This window comes from Cottoperca gobio, chromosome 16 (assembly GCF_900634415.1).
Source record: "Cottoperca gobio chromosome 16, fCotGob3.1, whole genome shotgun sequence".
In the NCBI taxonomy this organism is placed as follows: Eukaryota; Metazoa; Chordata; class Actinopteri; order Perciformes; family Bovichtidae; genus Cottoperca; species Cottoperca gobio.
This window is the reverse complement of record NC_041370.1, coordinates 8,540,559-8,566,505: the sequence shown is the minus strand read 5'-3', so window position 1 is coordinate 8,566,505 and position 25,947 is coordinate 8,540,559. Positions and strand designations below refer to the sequence as shown.

The 25,947-nt window shown below is 40.3% G+C and overlaps 1 protein-coding gene across 1 annotated transcript in view; it reads left to right on the top strand.

The window, feature by feature from the left end:
- Nucleotides 1–25,947, top strand: part of thsd7ab (thrombospondin, type I, domain containing 7Ab) — a 131,175-nt gene that overhangs the window by 68,467 nt on the left and 36,761 nt on the right. Inside the window, exons 10-17 of the mRNA XM_029451126.1 lie at nucleotides 10,011–10,126; nucleotides 12,012–12,147; nucleotides 12,762–12,865; nucleotides 15,426–15,620; nucleotides 17,177–17,443; nucleotides 23,955–24,133; nucleotides 24,778–24,783; nucleotides 25,231–25,364. Coding sequence (XP_029306986.1) covers nucleotides 10,011–10,126; nucleotides 12,012–12,147; nucleotides 12,762–12,865; nucleotides 15,426–15,620; nucleotides 17,177–17,443; nucleotides 23,955–24,133; nucleotides 24,778–24,783; nucleotides 25,231–25,364 — 1,137 coding nt within the window. The remainder of the gene's footprint in view (nucleotides 1–10,010; nucleotides 10,127–12,011; nucleotides 12,148–12,761; nucleotides 12,866–15,425; nucleotides 15,621–17,176; nucleotides 17,444–23,954; nucleotides 24,134–24,777; nucleotides 24,784–25,230; nucleotides 25,365–25,947) is intronic.

Below are 25,947 nucleotides of genomic sequence, written 5' to 3'. Positions count from 1 at the left end.
GTTCTCTAATGTATGTTTAGTGTCTCGCTCTAATTCAAGTAGATTCCTTCTCCTCCTGTCTTACACCTCCCAGGCGTGGTTAACAGCGAGAAGAGGACAGGAACATATATTATTTAAAGAGTCAGAGCGTGTTGTGTAGGTACAAGGCAAATGTGATTCATAGAGAGCGCCCTCATGATAAAAAGGAAGATTAGTGTCCAGTTTCAGTGGGTGTTGACCCTGACACCGCAGCAGCTGCAGTAATCGGGCTGCAGAACAGAGGACGAAGTCCAGAGGACGAAGTCCAGGATGTCTTTTATTGCACATGTTTTATTTTTAAACCCGCACCGTCAAAGAGGCAAACACAAGCCCAGCGGGTCGGAGGGTAGCGGGAGTAGAAGTGTCAAGGGTAATGGCATTGAGTAACTAACAGAAAAGCTTTCAGTCGATTTGCCTCCATTATCTTTTGCTTTTCGCAGGGTCAATAACTTTATATAATCAAGTATCATTTGTAATAAGGGCAAAAGAACAACGTGTAACAGCATTACTAATGACGAGGGAGCGGAAGATATTTGACCAAAGTGGACTCCCATCAAGCACCTACTCACCCTCTCAGCAGGTGGATGTTGTTATTGACCTCAGCTGTGTTGGTTTGAGGTTTTGGGAAAAGAAGGTCACACACTTAAAATATTCCAGGAGGTGTTTGACATTTTCAACCTGTGTACATTTAACAGTGACTTAGCTGACATGCAATTACCACAGGAATGTATTTTATGCTGTTGTTGTTGTTATTGTTTCATTTGTTGCTGTAATGGATGAATCAATTAAGAATTGCTGAGATTAATGTGTCAACCGACTTCAGAATAGATTGCATTAGACCAAACAACACGAAGAGTCAGACTGTCAGACAGGTTGTAAACAAATCCCCTCCTGAAACTGCAGCAATAAAGGATAGGTTCATCAGGCTTATCTAAAAACAATACCTAAATGCCCATATGTACATTAATTGAACATTAATTGACAAATGTGAAATAAACAACAAAGCAAAACTGTCTTCGACAATTTGGACACCAGAACAGCCTCAGTTTCCTTCAGTTGGATCGGAGCATAGATACAGATACTGTGAGTTCTGTCAAACAGGAGTCTCTCCGCATTCTTCTTTTCACCTGCCTTCATGGACCAGTGGTGCTGTCCGTGGTGCTGAAGAAGCTTCCATCACACTGCCTGTATACAACCCCAGCTATGCCTCAGCATCAATGACATCCTTTTGTATGTTCTCTGACTGTTGTAACCCTCCAAAGACGTTGTTTAAAGTCCTCAGGCCGCTGTCACTGGCAGAGGTCCAGTAACAGGCTACAAGCCAGCATGTAGACTTTCATTGTACGGTGAGAGAAAGAAGCTCTCAGTGTGCACAACATCGTTGATTTAAGCCGTGAACACATAAAGGTTTCAGTTGTTGACCAGAACACACACACACACACACACACACACACACACACACACACACACACACACACACACACACACACAGAAAGGATATAAAGTAATTTGAACACCTCATGGGGAAAATGACTTTGACTCTTCAACTCACAATGACAAACATTGCCACAAAGATGGATGGGTCCTATTAGTTTGATTGCCAATTAGACACATTTGTTAGCTATAAAAGAGGTCTGCCAATCAAGCAATTTGATAAGCAAGTTTTCAAATCAACATGAGACAATTAACAGTGCTGGAAGAGGCCAAATCATCTGCACTTAACATGCATGAGCGTTGGTCTAAAAATACAAAACAAAAAACGTATTTAATATATTGAGGGGAATCAGTTTTGAAATTATAATGACAACATGCAACAAACAGAAGTCACACTAACAACAATGATATTATGGACTGACAAAATATAGAGGGTTGAATAGTATGGAGCTGATTTACTGTCTTTATTCAAGAGCGTGTTTTTCAATTTGAGAGCATGCCTCTTTGATTTCACGTTCAGATTTTGTAATGCTTTCCCCCAAAACCGTGCCCTCGCACTCGCATAGCCCCTGCTTGCGCTTAGATTTGCTCTGCCTCTCCTCAAACTGCATGCTTGCACTCAGATATATTGTTGCTTGCACAGATGTCCTGCGCTCCAGCTTCAACCTTTCTCCTCACACTCAGGCTGTTTCTGTGTGCGTGTGAAAAGCCTGCTCTCGGACTTCTCCTCTCTTCTTGTTTTTTTTGTGCAATGATCCTGTCAAAATGCCCCAACCAATAGAATGCTAGATGCACAGAAGCAGCCTGAGAGTGAGGAGAAGGATCTCTCCAAATAGCTCCGATAGGTGTTCCACTGGCATGAGAGCTGGTGAATTTGAAGACCTCATCAAACCATTCAGTGATCTCTATAGAGCAGGGGTCGGGAACCTTTTTGGCTGGGCGAGAAAATATCATATGTCTGTCATAACTGGCCCGCCGGTTTTGATAATTAAATCAATGCATGGCACAACCACGGGGAAAGACATTTGAGGAAGTATCTAAATGTGTGAATGAAATGAAAGTTTTTGGAAAGCAAAGGGAAACACACCACAGATCTCTGGGACGATGTGAGCTGGCCTGTTTGTGCGACATAACGAAGCATCTCACTGTTAAACCTGCAGCTTTAGGGCCGTATAATCAGACATGTATGATGCCAAGCTGTGCCTGTGGGAAACTTGGATGCAGAAGGAAACTTTGGACACTACGTGTTTCCAAACACTGACAAACATCTCCACCGCTGTGTTCCCGACCGCATTCTGCTCATAAACTGAGAGCATTTGCCGACTTTGCAGCTCAGAAATTTTAATTGAACTGCTCAGCAATCCGTTTGCAGTTGACTTAAATATGTTCCATATCTTTTTGCACTTTATCCAATATGTGTATCCTGTTCAATAAATGTGGACCGTGTTTGGCCCTCGACGTAGTCCCAGTTTTTAATGTTGGCCCTCTCTGTGATTGAGTTTGACACCCCCGGTCTATTGCTTGCTTTGTGCAGTTTCTCCTCTGCTCGCACACATGTGCGAACACACCTTAACCTACAGCCAGAGACAGAGCGGAGGAAAGGAGAGGGGAGAACTAAAAACGAATCCGCTGCTAAATGTTTTACTTTAAAATGACACAGTATAAATATTTATTACTTGTTAATCATGTTAAAAAATGTCAGCTCAAAATTGTCTGCGAGCCATATTGCGTTATCGAAAGAGCCATAGGTTCCCGACCCCTGCTATAGAGGCATCTGCAGACATTATGTTTCCCCTCTCATTTATTCAGGTATTTCCTTTAACTTGCCACCTCATCTGTACTTTAGTAAAGGTTATGGTCCTTCTTTTATCAAAGCTGTTGTTACTTTTTACTATCCATGAAGACTTGGCAGACCACAATGGGACTTGTATTGTTGTAACCCCTTGAATTCGTACATTTCTTGACCAAAGCAAAAGAATAAAGATGCAACAGCTCTGTGTTCCCAGCCCATCTGTTGCTCAGAGGCAGTGTGTTTTTCTAGCCTGCACTCAGGAGTGATTTGATATTGTTTTATTGTGTTTAATTTTTCTGTGCTGCATGTCTTTATCCGGCAAAATCCAACTGGCAGGTATTCTTGATCAGTGCACCCATGGGATCCCAGCAGAAAAAAACAAACATGGCCACCTGCACCCTGCATTTATGCAGATGTGCCCCGTCTCATTCATCGATGGATCTGAGCTGTCTTCCTCCCGCAGCCTCAGGCAGTGAACCTGAGTGCATGTCACGAACACACACACACATGCAAACAACACACACATAAAAAAACACTGACTGTCAAAACCCAATAAAAAACGGGATCCACAACAGAGACAAATATGCCAGTGCCTCAGGCTTGGGCTGCTATCATCCCATCGAGTAAGCTGTTGTGGTGTGAGGGAAAAAAATAACAACGTCTGCTTATTGATTCTGACAGTTTGTGTACTGAATGGTACCAAATGTGTCTTTGTATAATATCATTGATGCTGTGCAAACTGAATGATTCATGGTTATGATGTTCAACAGTAGCTGTATTAATGCCAGTCAATCATTCTCCCTGCCGTGTTTTCTAATGGAGGCTGTGTTTACTCGTCGCTTTTGACTGTGATATATCGTTTAAAGCCCTCGAGAAGGAGGCCAAAAACACCACTGAAAGGGTCCTTGAAGAACTGCAACTGTTTTATGTTAAATTAAACAAATGATGTTCTTATTTTGTAGTCCGTAATTTTGATAATGCAATTAATTAGGCCTTATCTTTTCCCACCAGACCTTGTTTTTGTGTGTGTGTGTGTGTGTGTGTGTGTGTACACTCTTAAATCTACTGACAGTCCTTTGCTTTGAATCTCCTCTCTTCATCCTGTTCAACCATCTGCTAATTTTTTCGAAAACAGCCTCTCGTCGAACAGATTACTCAACGCGCTAATAGCAGCAAGCAAAACATAAGCATCAGCCTGGCTGCTCGTCTTAATGTTGTGCTACGGGAGAAGCTCCCAGTGCCATGTTGTGTGTGCCCTCGCCTCGCTACAAATCATGACATTTAAAGATCATTAGGAGATTGTGCACTGGAACCAGCGACTCAGTTAAAATCAGATGCCATTACTGTATGGCTTCATTCATTTCAGTGTGTGCATGTCCACAGCGATAAACACACAAGTGAACTGTTGAAAGAGGAAACCGTGACGACTAGAAAATTGTGCAGTTGGGATAAGATACGCCAAGTGCCTTGTGAATAAACATTTCTTCGTCAAACAAACAACAATATCTTACAAGCAAAGACAGTATTTGTGACAAAATGACAACAGGAAGAATAAAGGAAGAATAAAGGAAGAAAACAGTGGAACAGCGAAATGTATACATAATAAAAAATGCATAAAAGACAATATTACATCTCGCTTTCACACCCCCACGGACAGAGTCTTCCAGCCAAGCATTGTGTTGTTCGTATTCTGGCTTGCATAGTGTTCTGCCAACAAACATGGCATACTCTTTTTCTGAAAACTGGAATGTAATTGAATTTTAATCATCTACAATTGGATGATACCCATAGTTAGTGGGGCTGCAATACAATTACTCTAAAAGGGGAACAAATGGGGGGTTCTCTCTGTAGAGGGAAACCTGCTACGAGTCAACTCATTACCCGATATATAAAGCACTTAAAACTAACAGGTTGGATACAAAGGGTCGTCCAGTGGTCGGAGGGTCGGTGGTTTGATCCCCAGCCCCTGCAGTCAAAGTGACCTTGCGGAAAGATACTGAACCCCAAATTGCTCCGGATGGCCAACGGTGTGTGAGTGTGTGTGAATGGTTATCCCTACTGATGAGCTGATGTGCACCTTGAATGGTAGTCACTGACTCTGTATGAATGTGTGTGAATTCTGACATGTGTTGTAAAGCACTTTGAGTGATCACAAAGATTGGTAAAGCACTATATAAAACCAGTCCATTTACAGGAAACAGAATCAAGAGTGAGAGCTGCACTAAGTTAAATAAAAACACTGAGAAGCACCCTCCTGAAGTTACCATCCACCCAATCCTTTTTTGCACCAACTTATTTTTTTTAGGTTCTCCTAGTAGACCTTGTGCCAATCCCTAGCATGCAGCTCACCAGTCTGTACACAGGCTAACACAAACAGCCACACTTCACATTCACACTTGATTTAGAGACTCCAATTAAAAGGAAACTGGCACAGGCAGAGAGAGAGAGAGGGACGTCATGCACAACCCAAACCCTGATCCGAACTCCACACAAAGAGGACCAGATTTCAGAGAGATCCCCAACACCAGTGAACAAAAGGGCTATTTTTCCCAATTAGTATCAAAAGATGACAAAACTACAGTAACAAGCTCATTCATAAATATGCATAGTGTGTGTATTTATGTCACTTCAGTAAGTATGTAAGTAAAAGTTTGTGTACATACAACACACAAAATCAGGCTTTCAAAGAGCCTCACAGATGTGGGCGAGGAGACTTAAAGAAAAAAGCCTTTTAAGAATAAATTAGTCTTGAGATGATTGCACCTGATTGAATTCGCTGACCCTCAGTGGTAGATTGTTTCATAATCTAGGACTCTTTGAACACGGCACAACCAGGAGCCCTTGTTCCCGTGACATTAGAGGCTAAATTAAATTAGAAGTTTGACCTAATTGTAGATTTGATACGGCTTCTTTGCTTTGCTTTGAATACATGAGGAGCATAGTATTGCATTGTTTCTTAATTGAAAATAACAGGACTTAATAACTGACTTAAGGCATTTATCACAGTTCAACTGGGAATAAAAAATTACCCCATAGGTTTCAGCCTGGGACGCAGGCTTCTAACCTGAAAGTAGTTCAATTTTTCTGTGATTTAATTGCCAGAAGAAATGTTCTCTTACAAGTGCGGCTGTAATGAAACAGAAGTTGATCCAGAACCACCAAGTTTTCCAGATGAAACTTCAAACAACATGGTTTGTAATTGTCTTCCACAATGACCTTTATGACATTCGTCTGATCCGATGCCCCCTGTCAACCAGACATTGTTTATCATGCGTCTTTTAAAATGGCCATTACAAAGACTGATTCATAAGACTGTTTGATTACTATATACTGTAAGAAACCAACACATATTTGTTTAAGGGTTGGGAAAGATCTTGCTCATGGCTAAAAGAAGCAGACAGGATACAAAGAGTGGTATTCTGACCTCCTCCCTCAGAGGTTTTATGACTTTACAAAAATGACTCATAATCTAGTTGACCACAGGATGTCACTTCTTAGCAAACAAAGGTTGTTTTAGGCATTCAAACCATCAATGATGTTGTTTTTCTTTCAAAGACATTCTGGGCCTGAACATTTGCTTATGTTTGTGTGTATTCGAGAGGGGACACTGGAAAGGTGAAATCTGAAAGGCAGGCAATCTGCACTTCAGCAATGAGTTTTCCCTCTAAGTCCTCGAAGGTTTAGTTTGTCATTCAGAGTGTGTTGCTGCCTGGATCAAAGGCAAAAGTCAAGATGTATTTTTTTTAACTGTGGTGTTCCTAAATAGGAATATTGTTTTATTACCCGTGTTCTTTCAAGATCTTACACGAGTGGTAAATTGTAGCTCATCCTCAGACATTTACCATTTTTGAGTAGCAGAGTGAGTATAACAAGGTCAAAAGTTTAATCCCCTCTTTGTCAAAGAGCTTTTGGAGCCACATCATCTAATAGCACTGCCTCAGTGCTCTGATCCCTCATGATGTGAAGAGATGTTTCTATGCCTGAGGCAAATCTTACATAATCAAGAATCAATAAGCGTGAGAAATACAACATCTGTAGTCCTTTTAGAAACATACTGTGTACAAGTCATGCTCCATTTAAGAGCATACACAACGACTAACAAAGATTTTAGGGATCACTTGACTGGATGACAAACACGAGACATTCTGCACTACATTTGTTATGATATGAAAGTTAATGTTCCAGCACATACAGCTGCGATGTTGTTGAGATATGTGTTCAGGGTATCCTATTTGCATCTAATTTGAGATGGATTTGATCCTATTACTAACCAATGAAACTTCCTCAACATCCTAATAATTGATCAACATGATTTGGAGAGTTACTGCTCTCTTGTGTGGAACACAAAGGAAAGTAGTTGAGTTTGAATATGAATTCAAATTGAATGAACTTGTGACAAACCATTTTGTTTCGCTGAGACCTAAATAATGTTGTTCATGCACCTGCATGTTTGACATCAGCCTGCTGCTTTTTGTATTGCTTATATAATACATTGCTTTTCCATCTGTTCCATGTTGTCAATACCTTGATTGTATTTAGATCTTGCAGATTTCTGTGCGCTGTTTATTTCCGTCTTCACGCTGCATTCTCTGCCAGGTTTCCCTTGATAAAGAGCCTCGTGATTTCTACAGACTGCAGACTCTGCACAGTTAAAATAGCTGTATAAATGAATTGATAAAATCCTGGTTAGCACTGGTGTAGAGATTGTTCTGCAGTCTCAGGTTTAGTTCAGGTTCAGGTTCAGTCTCAGGATCTTAACAGCCTTGTGTCCTGTTCAAGTGTCCTCAAGCGAGACACCTGTTTATTCACTTCTTTAAAGCATCATCTGAAGGCTAAACATGTAAATGTGTGCCGCATCCGGAAGCTGTTTTTTTTTTCCTTCCTGAGGACCATTCACTTGTATGAAGACACCAGAGGATTTGTTCCGCTCGAGAGGGATTTAGCTGTCTATTGGTATTAAAAATAAATCTCTCCTTTTGTCGCTGTTACATTATTACATTTTCCCTGCTAGGCTCACTATTGCTTGCCTGATAACACCACGCTAACGAGTATGGTACGCCCAGAGGAGAGCGCTCATTCTTAGCAACATTAAACCTGACCTGTGTGTCAGCAATAGGATGAGGAAACTGAGCTGCAACATCCAGCTGCGAGACCGGGGACCCAGCGTTGCAGAGATGAGATTAAAGTATGTCATATAGGACCATCTCAACCTATTTATTTTTGCCCTGCAGAATGCACAGGGGACCTTAGGTGCTTAAATGACTGAAGATTAACCATAACCCCTGTTCGCGAAGCCTCGGCTTGACCCTCTATTCTGTGCAATCAAAGGGATTATCACTCACTGATAGCAGAATCCAGTTAAAACAAGAGAGTTTTTTTATCCTGAGGCCGGTCTGCTAGCTGCTGGCTTTACCCTTAAGGAGCTCTGTGTGTTACAGTTTCCTCAGCAGAGAGAAATAAATGTAAAACATCCTCATGTAGACTTGCTTAACATTTCCTGCCATGCCTACATTGTTTTCCGTTGGCGAATACGACCACCTCTTCTCTATATCTTTCAAACACTGGGAGGCAGATGGCATACATCAGTCGTAAACTGGACGTGATTACGAAGGTTTTCATCAGTTTTTATTGCCCTAGATTGTGCCTAGAATAATTACATTCTGTATTCAAGCAATACCCAGATGGTTGATGTGACAAACCTCTACAGTGATATTTATTAAAGCTTTAAAACATGGTTTATATCTCGACATAAATTGTATCTATTAAATGTCAGTTGAATCCAGACGGTCGGTACATATATGAAAGTCATTGGGGCCTGGTTGATGTTTTACAGTTTGGGTGAACCATCCAAATTTCAGTTAAAGCTGCACCAGAGCTCCGAAAAGTGTTTTTAAAAATGTTTAAGTTTGTTAATCAGAAATGTAAAAGTACATACTGTATCACACTAATGTTTACCAACCTACTTTGTGACAATATCATGTTGTACCAAAGGTAAACATTTAGATTGTAGCCAGAAAGATATTTATAGGACCACACTATGAAAAATATATGTTCAATGATCCTTTATTCTGTAACAGTATCAGTGAGCGCTGACTGAAACACGTTGCTCTTATCTGTGTTAATACTCAAGTCATGTCAGTTTTATTTATACAGCCCAATATCACAAAGCACAAATTGACTCAAGGGGCTTTACAATCTGCTCAGCATAAAACACCTTCTGTCCTTTCATCCTCGAGTCTGGAGAGAAAAAAACTCTCAAAAAACACACCAACCTTTTAACAGGGAAAAATATCAGGAAGCGCAACCGAGGAGGGATCCCTCTCCGAGGACGGTCAGACATGCAGTGGGTGTTGTGTGTACAGAATAGACTAACATAATTAAATGACAGTAATAAAAGATCCTTGACCATATCTTTTTACGGGCTTAGTGTGCAGCTGTTTACACAAACGTTTGTGTTTATTTTCTCTCACTACATGTTCATCTTGCCAGCACCTCTTGCTCGACAGTACACTGTGCTTAAGTGGCTGCTTCCTGTGGTTAAAGTGCTTCTAACCAACACTAGATTTGAATCTGGGCATACAGAGCAAAGCTTGTAATCAGTGTTTTTTATTCATTCTCAGTTATTTTGCCATGGGTCATTAGTTATAATAACTGTGTTGTTCAAGAGGACTTCTATAAATACACTGAGGAACAATCTGCCGCTGTATATCAACATCATTCAACAGTGTTACTTTACAGCCCTGCTGTGTGTGTTTTTGTTGTCTAGGTGTCCAGACGGCCCTCGTCCAAGCACGGTGCGACCATGTCAGCTGCCCTGCAAGAAAGACTGTATCATGACCCCTTTCAGCGACTGGACACCGTGTCCTGTGACTTGTGACGCAGGTACTGTGACATTTGTTATTATCTCATGCAGGGAGAGAAGACTGGCTGCTGTAAAGTAATACTGCCTCATACAAATCACTGAAGGGAATCATTGTTGTTCCTTTTTTTTCTTTACTGACCAATTGTAATTCAATTTTGGTCAATGTTAAGTAGTTTTGAGTCTGTGCTTATAACCGAGTTGTGTTAACTTTTTACTTTTTTTACTAACAGAAACACAAATAAATGAAAAAAACAGAATCAAGTGTCCATTATCGAAGAAGGGCGTTTACAAATCCAGTATCTTGAAGATTATATATCAGTTAGTCCATAAGTATTTTCCACTGTGTCATAAATCACCATTTACTGACAAAAACATTCTCTCACTTTGAGCTGAAAGGTCATTTTCTCCATAATATAAATCTAATTTCTAACCATTGTTCTATGGGAGGGGATTCAGTCTTATACCAATGTATTGTTATTTTCTTCTTGCGTGTGATCAACAATAGCTTAATAATGATCTATTATTATCAGAGACACAATCATTTATATTTCCAAGGTACATAACTCTGCATTCCTTAAATCAAATCAAATCAAATCAAATTTATTTGTATAGCCCAATATCACAAATTATACATTTGTCTCAGTGTGCTTTACAGACTGTACAGGTTACAACATCCTCTGTCCTTAGACCCTCGCATCGCACAAGGAAAAACTTCCTAAAAGAAACCCCAAAATTAAAGGGGAAAAAATGGAAGAAACCTCAGGGAGAGCAACTGAGGAGGGATCCCTCTCCCAGGACGGACAGACGTGCAATAGATGTCGTGTGTACAGGATAAACAACATAGTACAAATACAACATTTGACAGAAATTATGTTGTGTTGGAAAAAAAAAAGAAATAGAAAGTTTGCATATCGCAGAAAACCTTTAATTGCAACATGCACATTTTCCCAAAATGAGCATTGTGTGGTTTGCTTCTCTAACATGATCATCGTGAACCTGCTCTTTATTTTAGATTTAATGAAGTTAAACAAGAATAATCAATTAAACATGTATTGCTATGACTCTGTCCCAGCCTAGAAGCATACATGGAAGTGATTGTGTGGAAAAGCTACAGAGGTGAGACCTTCTGCACAGAGTCAGACACATCAACTACCACTTAAACATCTCGCCCTCACGTCTCTTTACACGTAATTAATTTGACAGATTGGCATGTACGACCTCTTTTAGTGCGACAGCAATCCGACTCTCCCCGTGGCTACAAGTGTCAGCAAGCGTCGTCGGGTTGTTATTGTTTTCACGCTGTGAAAGAAAAACATAGTTCAGATGAGGTCACCTTTGTCAGGCAGCCATTGCCCAATCTGTTGAGCAGAGGCAACTACATTACATTGATTTACATCTGAAGATCATTACCGTCCATATTTTTGATGACCTCTTCATGTGACACGGCGGCATAAATCTCTGCACACGCTGCACTGATGGTCGTGCATTTTAATTTGATGCTGTTGATATTTTCACCTTGTGCAGGGAATTTCACATCACCCACATTCAAAGGTTTAAAGCGAGGTTCAGAAATAGCCAGAGGCTCGTTTCATCTTAATTAACTACTTGAGGTCATCGCCACACGTGTAAACACCATCAATTTAATCTGAGCCACTTCTCAGGTTTAATGGGATTTTTCTACATCATCGTTTTTTGGCTAGATGTTCCAAGTAATCGGACGTGCGTGTTGTTTACAATTGCTATCCAATTAGATTTGGCAAAAGTAGTTTCCAATTCCATTCTTCAAGGACTATTAACAGAGCAGCCTAGCTTATCATTTTTGACATGTTTTCTCATCACTTTCCCATGAAGACATTTCATATTTTAATTCAGTAATTGTGTGTGTGTGTGTGTGTGTCTGTTCAGAAGGTAACGCTGTGAAGAGAAAGCAAACAAGGAAACGTCTTATCATCCAGCAGCCATCCAACGGAGGACAGGACTGTCCAGAGGTGCTGGAGGAGGAGACGGACTGTGAGGTCCCCAAAATCTGTCCAGGATTCAGGTACAAGCACGACAGCGATCCGATAATGCGGTTTATTCCATTCAAATGGTCTACAGATCTACTATTGTGACGTCTCTACCGTCCTCATATAGAGTATGTGTTGAGTTTGACAATAATTTCTTGTTTTTTATGAATCATTTTGGTAAAAAGCTGAAAATATAATATGAAGACTCACCTCTCATGTACGCTTGCATACATGTATATATATGTATATATCACTTTCTCCACCTCTCAAAGTTATACTATATGTTTTTATTTATAGTTAGGCCTAACCTACGCCTGCGCTTTAATACTTATAGTACGTATAATACTTTAATACTTATATATTTATAGAGCTATTGCTAGATATAGAAACGTAATGTATAGATGTATATTGTATATATATATATATATATAAATATATATATATATATATATATATATATATATATATATATATGTATGTGTATATATGCAATCTAAATCATATATTGGTCTGAAAAAGTTGATATTTTCCTCAAATAGTTCAGCCATATATACAAATCTTTATTACATACTAACTGTGGTGCAACGTTGATATAATAGTGAATACTATGGTTGCATTGATACAGCTATACTGTCCTGATTTATTCCAGGTGGAAAACCCATAAATGGAGGAAGTGCCAGCTGGTCCCATGGTTTGTCAGACAGCACCGCCCCGGTGCGCAGGAGACCTGTGGACCTGGACTCCAAACAAGAGGTAAAGAATCCAATCTCTTCATTTCTCATTTCCCTCCACACTTTCATTGGACCGTTACTAATCACCGTAAATGAATTTTTTTGCTCATTTCGGTGCATGTGGAGCCCGGGCACGAAGCAGCAAATGGATGTTGCCAAGGTTTAGAGAAAAGGCCAATTTACTTTGAGCACATATCAAATCCGCCCACTTACAACACCTGACACAAACTGAGGCTGACACTCCTGAGAACATCCACAGGAGACTTCTGTTCTTTTTCTGTTTGTTTTTATTTTGGGGGGAAATCTCCTGAGTTTGGGAAGGAAATGTGTTCACAACTCATCATGAAGCCTCTTGAGACTCGTTTGACAGTCTGGGTTGTCTCACTGCTGGCTTTTTTTTTCACCTCAGGCTCTTGTCATGCAATTTTAATCAAATGTCTCTTGTTGAAATTTAGGAGTAGATGCTGCACCTTGCCTACAGCACACGACAGCCCAAACTCCTGTTTATATGGGCTTCACGCACAAGTGACAAGTACTGTAAAGGAGTTGTGGCTCTCCCACTTTTAAAGCATATTCCCTCTCGCCTTTTCATAGAGGACGGTTGTAGCATATAGTCCTGGGAGGCTTTCATAAAAAAATCAATTTCAGGGGGTCACGCAGAATGATCAATTTCATTATGTTCCAGCTCCTATAGGAGGCCATTATTAGTGCTTATATTTCTGTTTTGTCTTCGCCAGCTTACAATAATGGATAGAAGAATCAATGTATTCATGAAAATGCTTTTAGGTCCACTTTAGACATACTCACATCACACTATTTCACATTCTCTGCTGCTTTTCCCTGATTTGATACCATGTGACACCTGATGTCCACAGCCTTCTGAACATGTTTTCACCCCACGACATATTTAAATGGCAGAAATAACTTTGTCATTGACTTAAACTAAATCAGACACACTGTCCTTTCTGATCTGTGTTTTTGTCTAACAGTATATTGTGTTGTTTACCTAGACAGAGGCTTACCTTAGAGGAAAAACACACTGCGGTGGCACCTTTAAACAACACACAGAACAACTGAGACCATGTGCTTATCTCTGTCTCTCTTACACACACAAACACACACACACACACACACACACACACACACACACACGCGCACACACACACACACACACACACACACACACACACACACACACACACACACACACACATTGTCTAAGATAAGACCTGACCTAACACATCAACAGACGGAGGCTTTTCAGACCAATAGCAGTGCCCTCGGGAGGTTGAGCAAAAATGTGCTTGGAGATTGATTTCTCTCTGAAGGGAAAGCCCTGCAGAACGTCTGCATTAAAAGAAAATGAAATATTGCAGCAACACAAGTAATATAGCCTTTATTGAAAGAACAAAGAATGTGATGACGCAAGACAACACAAATTGACTTGTGGGCTTCAAACCAATTGAGGTTTGTGTCTGCTCTGCTTATAGTTGTTATTTAGCTCCCCACGAGATGTAATCTGAATTATACAGTTCTGATCTATTTTTCATTGACTCGTATGTTGCTCTCCTTACATCTCTATTTGATGTAATGTTGCTCACCAGTGGGGGAAGAAGTACTTGGATCTCTTACTGTACTTAAAGAGGAACTACAGCGGTTTTACACATCAAAGTCCATTTACTAGTAATAGGGAGTACTACACAGCCTGCGAGAACAGTAGAGCGGAGGAGACTTCTGCGGATAATTCGGCTCACGGTAAAAACCTCCTGATTTTCTGGATCTTAAGATTTCAGAGAAACAAGCTGAGCAAACATTAGCTCAGGACATCCGTTGTCCCAAGAGCAGCGTCGGAAAAACATTCATTTTATTTTTGTGTTATTGTTTTGATTGAGAAACCCCTAGTGGCAGAAACTTGCATATTGTACATGACAATGTGTGGAAGTGCAATACTCCATCACTGGAATATGTAATAATACTCTATTGCAACAAAAACCAACATTCAAATTTTCCATCAATGATACATTTGATTTATTTGTATTTGTATAGCACTTTAAAAGACCCCCTCTTCCTTTTTCATGTGTGTAGCTGTTTTTATACTGTTGTTGCTTTTACTGTTTCTGTTACTGTCTTTATTACCAAATAAAGTGCCTATGAGTACCCTGTTAAAAGTGCTAAACAAACACATGTAAATCCTTTTTTTCTTTTTTTTAAAGAACTATTATCATAAATTAAACGTTCAATTATGCGCCATATTTAACAAGCTGCTTATGTGTTTTGTCTATAGAATCTGAATCTGCAACATTCTTAGTGATTGAAGCTGCTGAAGAGTAAATATACAATATCTGTATTTTATTGGGACAGATTTATAAAGTAGCATTAAAAAAAGTACCTCAAAATGATACTAAGGCCAGCTCTTCTGTATTTTACTTGGTTCCTCTTTTATCGCCATACGTCATTGCCTTGCACTTTTCAATACCTGCTCTGACAACCAATCGATCTGTTTCAACAATAAAAGAGCACTTCATGGCCTCCCACACGTTCTAATGAAGCCTTTTGGACCCGTCTTCCTCTAATTCCTCCAGCTGTGTCCTGTCGCCAGCTAGACGGGACGCAGGCCGACATCAGCGAGTGTCTGAAATTCGCCAAGGAAATGCCTGCCATCACTCAGCGCTGTCAGCTCCCCTGCCAGGACGACTGCCAGCTGACCAACTGGTCAAAGTTCTCGTCCTGCACAGCTGACTGCGTCGGGGTCCGCACCAGAAAGAGGGCACTAATAGGTAAGAGCAAAGCGTGGCGCAGCACAAACAATGGGCTGTTGTTCTGAACCCTTTTCAGACAAGCTTATCATTTGCACTGTGGTTTAGGTGCTGCTGAGGTAGCAGGCAGTTTAGGGGGTAATGTTGGTGGGCAACGCTCCAAGAGACGAGCACTAAAGTTAAACGTGAGGTCGTAAATCTATTCAGGTAGTTCTTTCCAGGAAATGCTCCGGTGGGATTAAAGCAACAAATCTGAAATAACTCCTCAGCCTTTGTTATCCATCACGGTGTTCCCGGACAGTTGCCTTGTGCATCACAGTCATAAAGCAAAATGACAAGAGGGCTGCAAAATATTCAGACACCTGCACAAGAGGTTACTGGGCGGGGGGGGAGAGTAAACTTTAAACTGTCAGAAAGTGGATTTAAAAAGCTTTTATTTTTCCCCTGATGTGAAATCTTTTGACCCGTTCACCCAAGTGTTATGCATTTAAACACTCTTTGAAGACGTGGTTTCACTGCTCTTTGCTGTGAATCCGGAAGGAGAGGGAGTGGATGTTGTAGTTCTATCCACATTCCTACAGTTTGGGTGAATGGGTCTTTTTACCGGTGGCGTCTGTGGTGTGAACAATGTGGTTCCTTGACTAAACAAAATACAATTTTTTTCTCGTAATGTGTGACTTTAATCTCAGAGAATATCAGATTGTTTTTCTCGCAAATTTAGGGCTTTTTAATCTCAGATAATATTTTAGTTTTCTTCTCGTAAATGTGTGTTTTTCTTATAAATGTAGCACTTTAATCTCAGAGAAGTTTCAACTCAAGATTTCTTTCTTAGAATATTTCCCCTCTTCCACCGGTGCTGTAAATATTATGTGTAACCTACAATGACCCTACAAATCCATCGTAGTATCCTCTTATAATCTTAGTTATATTTGCTCAAGTAAAGGTGAATCACTATGCAGTATGTTGGTCACTATGACCTTTACACACAGATTATACCATGATTCACAGCAGTTTGCTGCTTAGATGCAATTAACTGCAACCAGCTGTGGTCCTAATGTAGGATACACTTAGTAAACCTTATCTGTAATTATCTTAATGCTAAAAACAAAACAAGATTTACAGTCCAACCCACAGTTTGCTGGATTCACTGGCACCTGCAGGTAAAGATGTTTTGGACAGTTACATAGAAAGACTTTTTATATGTATATGTTTTTATTTGCATGGAAAACAACTCAAAAGTTGTGTGCATCTATGGTGATCTATGATTAACGAGGCTTGACATGTGGATAAAAAAACGTCAAGCTGTTTCAGTAAAAGAGCACTCTGCTTGAAACTATTTTGCCAGCGTAATCTATCATCAGGAGTTGCTGTCTCCCTGTGCACGCAGCAACTTCTGTGTCATCAAGCCTTTTTTCAGTGACTACCCTATCCCAAAGGCCTTGAAAGTAGGCTCGACTATGATGAGACTTAAAGCTACTTCACTCAAAAAGAGATAGAAATCCACCAACACCGGCAGACATGTTGAGTCACCTCTACCAAAGTTATTCTGCTCATCTCTGTCCCTCTGCTCTCCTCAGGGAGGAGCAAGAAGAAAGACAAGTGCAAAAACACCCAAATGTACCCTTTGAGTGAGACCCAGTACTGCCCCTGTGACAAGTACAATGCCCAGCCAGTGGGGAACTGGTCAGACTGCATCCTGCCCGAGGGAGGTAGAGTGGAGAGCCTCCTGGGGATGAAGGTCCAGGGAGACATCAAGGAGTGTGGACAGGGCTACCGCTACCAGGCCATGGTGTGCTACGACCAGGACAACAGGCTGGTGGAGACCTCTCGCTGCAATAGTCATGGTGAGTATATATATATACTGTGTGTATATATATGTGTTTGTGTGTGTGTGTGTGTGTGTGTGTGTGTGTGTGTGTGTGTGTGTGTGTGTGTGTGTGTGTGTGAGTTTGTTGCTTTGTTAAAGGGTTGGTTCACCTAAATTACAAAAAAAAAACAATGCATCTCTAGAAATATCTAGCCATGCGGATAGTTTAGTTGTTTCTGTTCAGGTGTTGTAGAAGCAGAGTAGGGACCTCTGGCACAACCTCGCCTGCTTCCACCTACTTGCATGGAGAGCGGAAAAAGTCTGAAGAGGTCATAACTTGGATGTCCCTGATGCGTAGGCCTGACAGCACAGTAAATATGTTCAGGTTTTGACATATCTCGCACTGCACTGCGCTACCAATCCAATACCATGGAGGTGAATGGATTTGAATAATTAATAATATGTCAGAAAATATGCCAGAGTTAGCCAGAAAGGCACATTTCACTGGAGTAATTTGACACAAAAGAAGTTCCCCATTATTTTGATAAGTGAACGCTTTTATTTTGAAGCAGCAAAATAAGGAGTTGTTGGGTTTTCATCAGCAGTAACTGCACATGACTCTTATGCAGCTGAAAGTGAACATGAGAAAAGTAAAGCAGGCTACATAACACGAGAGGTCAGGGCTAGAGAAAATGTCACAATTTGGGTCAACAAACCTTTTACGTTTGGCCCGGGACCCCTGATGATGGAAACAGCTCTGACAGAAATCTGCATTCAAGCACAAAAGTACAAATCTTGAGGCGGAGTAAATTATTTTGTCCCTCTCCAGACTGAACTTCTTTGGTTCCAGGTGAGAAATATACTGTAACACGTTGGAATGCTTCAGATGCAAGAATAACTATTTGTTCCGTTAAATATTCATCTGAAGTGAAGGACTGTGTTTGTGCACATATGAAAGCCCCTCCTATGGAGGTTAGCGACTCATTTCGGATACACAATTTCCCATAAGGAGGCTTTTTTTCTGGCACACTCCTGTCACAATCATTTGTCTCCTCGTTTTTAAGGTCTTATCTTAGATCCAAAATACTTCAAGCAAAGAATCCTGGCTCAGAAACTCAATGTGAAATTGCTGTGAAATAGAATGCGGGAGATGTTCAAATGAATACATCAGTGTTGTGCATACATAAACATGGTTTTAGTCTCCTTGTGTGAGTCACAGATTCAGATATGCGTCGGTTAATCTGGGTGTGGGTGTGACAAGGGCATGTCGTAAGGATGGGGTTGTGTGTGTGTGTGTGTGTTGTCAGCCTGTGTGTATTTTTACACCTATGTGAATGTTTGTGAGTCTATGTGTGTGTGTGTGTGTGCATCCATGCATTCATCTTCAAGCATCAATGAGCTGAGACAAAAGAAATGTTCCTTGAGGTGCACACAAAAACAAAAACACATTCATGAGGCTTGGCGTTGGTACATGTGAGTCTCAAAGATATCATTAAATCTCTCCTTTTCTCCCTCTCATTCAGTCGCTCGTCCTCCATTCTCTCTGCCACTCCTTCCTTTATTTTCTGTGCCTTTCTCTGCATCTCATCCATCATCACTTGTAATCTTGATAGAGGAGGAGACATGGTCTTTCCACGACGCTGTTGCTGACACAACGCCCTCGGCTATGATGTCGATCAGGCAAACTGTGCCACTGTTATCTCTATATTCCACAGACATCAACAGAAAAAAAAGGGGGTTTATCATTAAAAGTGAACGTTGATCCAAGCTTTGTGGTATTGTTCACTTTTCAGATTGCCTCGTTCCTCTGTGAGGAGTGAATATTATAAGGGAAGATGACGTTCTTTTATTTAGAATTTGCACGGTTACCCCAAGTAACAGTTTGATGATTGCCGAGAATAATTGATCGAAAAAAGGATTTTGGAAAATATATATATATATATACTGGTTTTTTTGTTGTTTTTTACCATATACTGTAAATTATGAAAGTCAAGGTTGACACTAATAATCAGCAGCACAGTAACGTCCAAATGACACATTCCTAATTGTATTTGTTCCCAGCAATAATTGCAGTCAGCCACAAGAAGATCTAATTAGTGTGTCGTCGTGTTTTATATCAGGGCCAAGTCAAGACTGAGGGGTAGAGACTCAAGACCAAGCCACAGACTTACCAGCTCAGGACAAAGACTGAAATGATGTTGTTTGACTATTATCATGATGGTCTAAATTGACACAATATCCAACCTGGAGGGTTTTCAATCCCATATCACAAAAGTAAAAAATGAACTACTCAACAAAAAATGTAACAACTAACTTTAACTCTGTGCAAGGAATACGGAAGCCCGAAGAGTCAAGTGAAAAAATGTAAATCTCGTGACCCATTTTCTAAGTCTGATCTAAAAGAAATTCTCTTGTGTGTTTGTGACTTAAGAAAAAGGTTTTAAAAAAAAAGGATTTGCATGGATAACCTTTCTAAATGACTTAAAAAAATATATATATATTTTTTTTTTAATAATAATAATTTTTAGTTGGGAAGCTAAGTTACTTTTTTCACCTTCAAAAACGGGTGAAATAAAAAGAGTTTGGCAGGTGACGTTTTAAAACCTCAAAACCCAAGGTACATATATGGATATGGTTAAAATACATTTCTAACCAAAATAAAGACATGGCAGTGATGTTACATAACTTGCTAAGACACAACATACATGTGTACCTTGTGTTTAGAGTGAATGGAGGAATTAAAACTCACCTGAAAGGATACATGAATGCTTTCCTATTTGGAACACGGGGTAATGATGCACTTCAGCCTCTTGTGGTCGAAATTAGTATTACAACAACAAACTCTAAATGATCCTGATTTTTCACCTGATTTCACAGATGACAACAAACTCACTATACTGATCCTTGCTCACATGGCAACACTCCCTAATAAGGATTATCCTGGCTTAATTCATAAACACAGGAGAGAAAACAATTTAAATCAAACTTAACAAAATGGATCACCTCAACGTTTTTTCTCACCTCGTCTCATCATGTAGTCAGAGAAGATCTTGGAACAAGTCTCCTGCTATGTCCTATATATATGTGACATTACTCATATAGCTCTTATATGTATGACTATAAGTCACCCGTGAGGCTTTGACCTTTACCATGACTTAATATTACTGGATGGCTCAGGGGACCTTGGCCTCGTCTGAGCAGGATGTGGAAGAGGAGGAGGGAATGCAGTCACTTTGAGGAGCCATAGAGGGTAAAGCTTAAGGGCAAGCATCTTGCTGAGGACCTGTGATCTTGAGCAGTACTGCAGATAGCAGATTTGCTGGTGCATGACGACCCGTATTTGTAATAAGAAGAGAAACACACTGAGAGCCGGTGCCCTATAATCTTATGCTGTTTTGAGTGTTATAGCATGTAGGCAGTGTGCTGTGAAGGTTTGAGGACGAAGCTCAGTGTCTGTTAAGGTTAGTAATGTACATCAAAGGGACCTTCTGGCCTATGGTGACTCTTTCTTATTCCTCTATGCTCCATCCTGGCCTCCATAGGGATTAGCCTACCCCCGTTGCCTTGGAGATGATTGTGTTGCAGGGGTGTAACAGGTCAAAAATCAGGCTGTAATGTTGGATGATTCCTGGAGCCAAAAGGTTTGTGTAAAGCTTCTCGGGCCACCCACCCATAGAGCGGATGAAATTTGGTTTCAGAGGCCAACACTGCATCTTGGCTGGGTGGACAGAAATAAACGGTGGCTGGATCTACACATCAGGGTGTCCTCAGTGGGCACCCTGGGGCCCAGCATGCTAATGGTGCTAATGGTGCCATCAAAGAGTAAAATAATATGTTAGGAAAGTCAGATGATTAATATGTACTGTGGGTACAAACATCATTCCAGCAGTGTGAAAGCTTATGTGCATTTTTATTGGTTCTGTACTAAAATAATGTCCTCTTACGATTTGTTTTATTGATATTGCTTCTACTAAAAGCATGTATAAAGTATTAGTTACTCTTATTATTGTTTAAATAACTGTCCGTAGTGGTTGTTTGTAGCGGCAGTTTAGTTATGTGTGATTTTTAGTTTCTATGGCTGTGTTAGACTGTTGTATAACGTAAAAGCCTAACCATGGACAATGTCTGCAAATGAGCTGCGGCTAGAAGATCTATATACACTGTGTCGGATGAACTCTAAACTAAATGCATTGTCCCTGTCAAATTAATTAAGAAAAAAAATACATTTTACACAAGCATTTTGTTTTACAGGTTACAGATTAAACAAACTTGGGTTGAATATAATGACAGTGAGAAACTCATATTAGTGTAATAAACTGCATAGTAAGATAAGATACGCCTTTACTGATCCCCAGAGGTAAACAAATGTGTCTGCCTTATTTGTCTAAACAGCTTCTAGAAAACTGAGTACTCTGTAATTTGATTGAGTTAGAAGGTTTCTGATTTTGGTTGTTGTTAGAAAGCCTGTCTCTATTTCCAGAAGAGGTGCACATCCCAACTATCACTGGGAGCTCCAAGAGCTGGCTGGATAGAGACATATTAACATTCCAGGTGAGGTTGAAAAGTCAGCAGTTACAACTGCTTTGGGGTTACACGAGGAGCTTGTGCCAGGTTGACTTCTTAAGGGAAAAGGGAGTGATCTCCTACCTGGACTCGACCCAAAAAACCTCCCTGAGAGCTTGGCAAGACACCTAACAAGTGTATATCTGTTGAACTACAAGTGAACCGCACGCTGAGGTGCTGCACCATTTGCACAGTGAGTGTACTTAAAAGTGAATGTGTCAGTGATTTTAGAATGACTGGACTTGACACGAGGACTAACAGTGGGAGGTCAAAGGTGATGAGGCTTATTTCAGAGGCCATGCTGTAGTCGGCAAGGTAGTGATGCTGATCTGGGGCAACAGAGTGAAAGGAGGTCAGACAGAAGTGTGTGTGTGTGTGTGTGTGTGTGTGTGTGTGTGTGTGTGTGTGTGTGTGTGTGTGTGTGTGTGCGTGTGAGAGAGATCATTATGTCACTGTGCATTTAATTGGTGCCCAAGTGCTGCCAGGACTCTAGTCCTGACTGGATTAAGTTAAGTAGACTTTTTATTTTTTTAATCATATTAGCTTTAAGGAATCGTACTGCTCAGTTTTTGGGTCAGCATAGTTGTGGGCAGCAAGATCACATTTCGACTGTTTTCTTCAACTGAGCCAAGTTTTAACCCTGTTTTTTTAAAGCTCCAATAATCTGTTTTCTTAAAGGATCACCTTCTGGCAGCAGTGGTCTGTAGCTATGCTGAAAGCGGGCAGCGTTGTACGACTCATCATTTACCCCGGTCGTCCATTTTTTAGCCTTCTTCTTTAACTATGCAACAAACTTTTTTATTTATTTACTTGTATCAACTAAACTATTAATTATTACAATCAGTATCGCATGTACATTGACAGCATTTATTTTTAAGGGCTTACTAGCCTTTTGTAGGATTCGTGTGAATCTTGTGGGTAAATCATGGGAAGTGTGTGTTCAGCAAACCTGTCAGTCAATGTAGCAGCACATGTCTTTCACTAAAGAGCCCACATCAGGAAGAGGAAGTGGTTAGACACTCCATTTTCCCGGCTCATTCACCTCATTGATTTTCTTAATCAAAGGCTAAATTGATTTACAGGCCAGTGCTGTTAGACAAGCCTGAAAAAATGTATCAGGTTCCCTTTTACTCAACAGACTTTCACCGAGCAAGTGAAAAAAACATTTTAGGAAAAATAACCCGTTGCTCAGCCAAAAGTTCATAGTCGTATTATATTTTCAACATATTTGACAGTACCATGGCCCTGTGTGCACTGGTGAAGACAGAGGAAATCAAAGCCCAGAGATGGTGAACCAGAAAAACACGAGCCGAGTGAGATTCTTAAAACCAGCCCTGCTGACGGTGTCATGACCCTGTGAGCCGTGGAAAAATAGATTGAAATAATGAAGCTTCCTGACAAGCCCATCCGCTCCTTTGCTAGATGTTTAGACTTTTATATATCAGCCTATAAATTTGTGCCTTTAAATGCGGGCGCTGTTTTCATTCCACTGGGCTGAAAATCAATAAGTGCATTTAGATAGTGTAATAGCTTTCTCTTACAGCTGGCTATTTTCCCCATATAACATTTAAAGAGTTCTTGGACTTTAATGCTTGTTTGTAGGATCGAAGAGAAAAACAAATCTCTGAGAATTAGGACAAATGTAGTTTCTTAGTGGATCATGAAAACAAAATTCTTCATTCTCAACCTGGAGGCTGAGCGGCTGAGATCCTGCTGGTGGGATACAGAGAGAACAAAAGGTTTTATTTCAAAGCTAATTTTGTACAAATCAATATTCTGGTAAATGTGTTTCCCCTCTGAAATAATTAACAACAGACTACAGTACGCTTTCTAGTCATTCATTGACACAGATTGAGAAGTAGCAAAGTTTTTCTTCTCATGTGCACAAATAATCATTCACTTCACTTCAACAAAAGTCAGAACCACCAGCGTAAAGGTTAGTTTGATTATTGCTAAACACCTCCTTGTTTCTGTCTTCTTTTCAGGTTACATTGAGGAGGCGTGCATCATCCCCTGTCCCTCAGACTGTAAACTCAGTGAATGGTCCAACTGGTCACGATGCAGCAAGTCCTGCGGCAGCGGGGTCAAAGTTCGCTCCAAGTGGCTCCGAGAGAAACCTTACAATGGTGGCCGGCCGTGTCCCAAACTGGACCACATCAACCAGGTACAGACGCCGAAACCGGAACTCAAGCTCACTTTTAAAGTCTGAATTGGTGGCTGAGCAGGAGATTGAGATAAAAAAACCTCATTCTTGAATATTTATGAACTGCGCTACAATATATTTATACTTATCACTAGTGGGATACACATTATCCGTTTCCAACACTGGAGTGAGCGAGAGAGAAAGGAATGAATTATTAATGAATAATACGCTTGAATCTGCAGAGCTTTCCTTTACCTTCCCCTCATTATTGCTGAACTCATTTTCTGCTGAGCAGCGATGGATGCTATAAATGGATCCTATCCACCATATTATTGCCCCCAACGTGTGCCAGTTGATTCCTTACAGTTTTCCATGATTTAAAAAAAAAAGAATAATTTCCAGACCTGTGAGTATCAGCTGATGTAGATTCAGGGTGTGTGTGTGTGTGTGTGTGTGTGTGTGTGTGTGTGTGTTGTGTGTGTGTGTGTGTGTGTGTGTGTATCTGCTAAGTTCACACAGGTAGAAAGGCTTTTATCATCATGTCCTCTCGGATTTTGCATTAATCATATTTTCTGCACTATATGAACAGTTGGCATGTACTCATTAATCCATCTGTCTCCTTTTAATCCACCTCAATGCTCGCTGGATGTGACTCATTCCCACAGGCCCAGGTAAGAGCTGCTTTCCTCAGCAATTTGTAAATGTAGTCGCAGATGTTAAGTGTCACTGATGTCACTGGGTCACTGACAGATAGATGTAAACAGCCGCAATATCCTCACTGTAAGTAAACAAGGTAGTATCAGATTGGAGTTTTATTTATTCTGAAATTTCTCAGAGGCAGAGCTGCTCCGGGGGCAGAAATAATCTTGTTGGATGAGTTAAGCCCCCAATAGCCGAGCCAATGAATTACTGTGTATAAGGCTAAACTTAACCGACAAACTTACAGGGCTAAGAGGAAGTATTTATAGAAATAAAGATTATAGACCCCACTTGTATGATGATTATAATCACAAATTGTCTCAACCCAGAAGTAAAAGTATCAATATGCTACATTTGACTACTTGCTGCATCTACTTTAAATAATATTGAGCACGTAAATAAGATCCTTCTGTCCTCAGGTGTATGAGGTGGTGCCGTGTCAGAGCGACTGTAATCAGTATGTTTGGGTGGCCGAGCCGTGGAGTGTGTGGAAGGTCAGCAACGTGGACCTCAAAGAGAACTGCGGGGAGGGCGTGCAGACTAGAAAAGTCAGGTATCTATCCATCTGTCCGTCCTACTATATGTCTACATTAGTAGATACAGAACTATTAAAGGTGCTATATATTGATGAGTCAATCAACAGAAAGTTTATCAACCAACATTTGGATAATTATTTTCTTTTTTAATTACATTTTAAGCAAAAGTTTGCAAACGTGAACTGTGCTGGGTTTTCGACATTGATCAGTCAAAACGAGCAGTAGCAAGCAAAAACGTTTTATTAGTAATAAATGAAGAAGAAGACTACAATTTGTACAATCTACAGCAATTGAAAGCTGTCAGACTTCTACTGATGCTGAAACATGCTAATTTGTTTTCAAATTAATATGACTATCTGTTGTAAAGTGTTTCGGAAAACAAAAACAAGCCAAGGAGGATCTGAGTTAATCTAACACAGTTCAGCTGACAGTCAACAACCGACACGCTGCCAAATCCTTTCTGGTGGAACTCAAACTTTTGGATTTATGTTTCCGCACATGACATCCACTGTAATTAGGATATATTAGACTCACACAACTGCAATTAGATGGTTAATGAGGAAAACAAAAAGTGGATTAGAAACACATACAATGAATGCG